General features: G+C 57.3%; 1 protein-coding gene across 1 annotated transcript; it reads right to left on the bottom strand.

Moving 5' to 3' along the window:
* Positions 1–792: 792 nt before the first annotated feature.
* CUNH1orf216 (chromosome unknown C1orf216 homolog) lies at positions 793–3255 on the bottom strand. Its single transcript, XM_057383533.1, has one exon. The coding sequence runs from the start codon at positions 3139–3141 to the stop codon at positions 2323–2325; it is 819 nt and encodes a 272-aa protein (XP_057239516.1). The 5' UTR covers positions 3142–3255; the 3' UTR covers positions 793–2322.
* Positions 3256–4183: the final 928 nt, after the last annotated feature.

Below are 4183 nucleotides of genomic sequence, written 5' to 3'. Positions count from 1 at the left end.
ATGTTCCCCCAAACCTGCCAGGAGCCTGTGGAAAGTGGGTGAGGTGAGAAATGGGTTCAGAGTGGAGCACCCCACATTCTTTGGAACCCCTGAGGGCTTGGAAAAACCTCCTGGCTACAGGAGGAACCAGTAGACCAGCTACAGGGAATGGATAAGGATGGAAAAATGCAGCCACTCTGCCCTTCATGCCTCGGTGTATCTGCACATGGATCCCTGAATTGCATCCCTGAATTCCCACAGACTCAGAGGCTGCAAAGGAGAAGCAGGAAGGGGGGGAGGAAAGGTGAGGGAGGGTTCAAAGGGCTCCTACAGCCTCRGTTTTTCATCTCTAGTTAATCTCTGTGAAGCCCGAGGCCAAGTCACCTTTGGGTCAACACTCAGGTGTTGTTATCTGCCATGGCCATCACCCAGAGCTGCCCCCAGCCCTCCCCAGGAGCGGGGCTGCAGGGCAGGGTGCTGGCAATCCGGTCCCCCCRCTTTCAGCCGTGCAATCCTGGGGCAGACAGAAAATCCTGCGCTCACACTGCACCCCTGCACCAACTCCCCACTGCCCCACGGCAGGAGCAACACAAAGGTTTAAAAAACCTTTAAAAACCGAGCCTGGAGGAACTGCCAGCACTGCCAGCCCAGCAGATCAGCATGCCCAGGGATGCAGGGATGGCAGGAAGGTGCCAGGATCTGTGCCCTCGACCTGCCGTTCCCCCACAGCCCTGCCAGTGCAAACTCCGGCCCCTGCGGTGAGAATGGGACAGCTGCTCCCAGCCTGGCAGCCTCAGGAAGGGAAATAAAGGAATAAAAGGAACTGGGGCTCGGCTCCTTCAGCTCCAAGGCTTTTATTAAGGTGTGCAACATGCCCACGATCACGGGTGTGGGGTATGACAGAGGCAGCAGGCGCTGGACGYGAGCGAGCAGGAGGGTGGTGAGGGTGCTGTGAGCCTTGTGGGAAAGCTGCTGGAATCCTCCAGTGCTGACTTTGAGCTGAGTGCACCCCGTGCCACCAAAATGTCCTTTTTGGAAGAAGATTCTTGTGGATCTCCTCAGCTCCCCTGCCAGCAGCAGCCCCAGGGGGAGCAGTGCCCTGTGTGCCCCATGTGGGGTGGCAGGAGGTTGGTGCTGCCCCTGCCCCGTGGGTCACTGGTGGGCTTGGCCATGGTTTTTGATCCATACCCATCTGGTGGGTGGTGGCTGCCAGGATCTGAGCTGCTCCCCAGGGCCCTGGTGAAGGGGATCCTCCGACAGCACAGAGCAGTTTGGCTGTGAGGACACAGCAGCTCTGGAATTCCTCATCACCCTCCTTTTGCAGAYGAGAAATGGAATTAGTGCCTGGCTTTCCTTGGCAATTGGGGCAGGGGAGGGAGTGCAGACCCCTCTGGCCCAGCCCTCACTGCCCACTGCTGCTCCTCCACATCAGCATTTAMATGGAACACGTGTCCTATGGATACACAGCAAAGCACAGCAAACACACACAGCAGCTCCTCTTCATCTCCAGTAAAGACAATTGTCCTTTGGGTTCTGTGTACAGCTCTTGCTGGCTAAAATGCACATTAGAAAAAAATATCCTTTGCKCTCAAATGATAAAATAATGTAAACACCAACACCACAAGTTCATGAGCAGCTTTGGGATCATGCACTGAGTGAGAGCATCGCCTACAAYAGACAGACGTGCAAACACACATAAACCTAAACTAACCCTTCTCTAATACTGACATTAAAAACATATATTGGCGTTGGATCGCTTGACATAAATTTAGTTTAAATTTTGTTTTCAGCATTCTGGGGTCATGTCCCAGAATGATTTTTTTTCTGTGTCACAGCCCAGGACATCTCACTCTCAGCACAAAGCAACATTTACTGGTGGCTGGGCTGTGGCTGCAGGGACACACCAGTCGGGGTTAGGGTTAGGRTTAGGGATGWGGGGAGCACATGCTGGAAGTGCTTTGCCCAGGGAAATTTTAGAAGCTTCACTGCCCTGCGGCTCCAGCATGGCCATCCTGGCACTGGTGTGGCTCAGCCAGGCTCAACAAWGGACTAGATTCAGTTTAAAGATGAGCCTGGTCACCCTGGGCTCAGCAAACCCCAAGGTCCTGAGGTCGACCCAGCCCAGCGCCACCCCAGACCGGGGTGCAGSACAAAACAAATTCCAGTGCAGAGGGATCATGGAGATGAGCACTTTGGGGACTCTTGGGTGCATTGGAGAGAGATGGGAAGGGCAGGGTGGGCACCCAAAGGCTCGGAGAGCGCTTGGTACAGGATGGAGATGCCACCAGCTAATGCCACACTGTCCAGAAGGTGTGGGCTGGGCTGGGCAGTGCCAGTGGCACCTCAGGGACCRGGGGCAGCCGCGGTGGCGAGGCAGGCGGGACCCTGCTGCATGCAGCGGATGAGCTCCTTGCGGTTATCCAGGATGGTGTCAAAGCTCTCCTGCAAGCGGTTCTGCTGGTCCACCACTCTCTGCTGGAGGCCGTGGATCCAGCGCAGCAGGGCCAGGCGCCGGTACATCACCAGCTGGATGTGGTGCTTCTCCTTCTCCCGCTCCTTGAAGCGCTCCTTGTCCTGGAGGTGCTGCACGGCCTCCGCCAGCTCTGGGAAGAGAGTCTCCACCTCGGGCTCGGCCGCCTGTGGTTCTGGGGGGCTCCCRGCTCGGGGGGCAGAGGCAGGAGGGTCCCAGGTGGTGCTGCAGGTGCTGTCGGGGCTGTCGATGCTCAGGGAGCTGCTGGCGTAGCCGTTGTCCTCGGCAGGGGAGCTCGGGGTTTTGGTGCATCCCCCAAACGCCTCCTCAGCAGTGCTTTKTCCCCCCTCCCCGCCGACCTCCGCTCCCTCGGGGGGGCTGCGCACCCCCTGCTCGGGGTGCACGTCGCCCAGGCCCGGGGCGGCGTCCCTAAGCCGGCCCTGGACCATCTGTCTCTGCATTAATAACAGCAGATTATCGGACGGATTTGCGGTGTTTTCGCTCGGGCTGGAGCTCTCCTCCGGCGGGGACCCCGGCGCTGGCTGGCTCCAGTTCTCGTTGCTGTCACACACCTCTCCCACGAAGTTGGAGTTGGAATCTGGCCCATGTCCTGCCCCTGGGATGGCCGTGCCCAGCGCTGGGGCCCCCTGGCCCTGCCGGAATGAGCCGTTGGCCGGGCAGACAGCAAACATCTCGCTGGTGTCCTGCCTGTGGGAGAGACAAGGACAATGACACGGCTGTGGGCACGTGGGCTGGCACAACCAGAGCTGGGGAAAACACTCTCCTGCTTTGTTTACCTCTTTATTTACCTCGTTATTTACCTCTTTATTTGCCTCTTTATTTACCTCTTTATTTATCTTTTTATTTACCTCTTTATTTAATTTACCTCTTTATTTATCTCTTTATTTGCCTATTTATTTACCTCTTTATTTATCTTTTTATTTACCTCTTTAGGCTGCTGGACCCATCACGGGCTCAGCATCCCTGGGTGTTTGAGTGCTGCTCTCAGTGTGTCCCCATGCAGCACCACGGAATCACAGAACGGGTTGGGTTGGAAGAGACCTTAAAGCTCATTTAGTTCCAAYTTSTKGGCACAGGCAGSGATGCCACCCATGCAAGGGCACCTTCCCACCTGATGGAGAGTCTCGAAGAGGCACCTCCTGTCCCATCTGTCCTCCCTGTGAGCTCCAGCCCAGCCCCACGTTCCTGTGGCACCCCTCGGGCCATGCCAAAGGGCACCACGGGGTGCAGGCACGCAGCTGCACGTGCTGCTGGCAGCATTTGGGCTGAGGCCGATGCAATTAATCCCATGCTGGTACAGGTGTACTTGTAGGAGATAATTTTTCCAGCAGTAATTAATGTCTTCTAGCAGGTGAGACAGCCTGGGCTCCTCTGCACAACCTCTGCCATCAACCCTGGATCAGGATGGGGGGCTGGCCTCCTCCCACCCCCAAACCAGTGACCCCACTGGCCTTCCTTCTTTGGAGGACTGGGAACAGACTGGGCCAGAAAAGGAAAGGTCATCCCAGCGTTCCTTTCTGGGTCACTGGCAGCTGCTCCCCGAGCTCTCTCCTACAAGGWCACGCTCGCAGGAATCCCAGGAAGGAACCCATCGCGTGTCCTGCTCTGACTCCGGAGAGCAGCGGGGAAGCAGCAGAGGCGCAGGCATCCCTGCCCAGCTCAGGGTGCTGCCAGAGGCCTGAGACCCCCGGGACACCCGCCCCGCATCTGCTC

The sequence above is a fragment of the Malurus melanocephalus genome, unplaced genomic scaffold (assembly GCF_030028575.1).
Source record: "Malurus melanocephalus ecotype Western Australia unplaced genomic scaffold, MMel_1.1 scaffold_638, whole genome shotgun sequence".
In the NCBI taxonomy this organism is placed as follows: domain Eukaryota; kingdom Metazoa; phylum Chordata; class Aves; order Passeriformes; family Maluridae; genus Malurus; species Malurus melanocephalus.
Note: the sequence above shows the minus strand (reverse complement) of the source record. Positions and strands in the feature narration are given on the sequence as shown.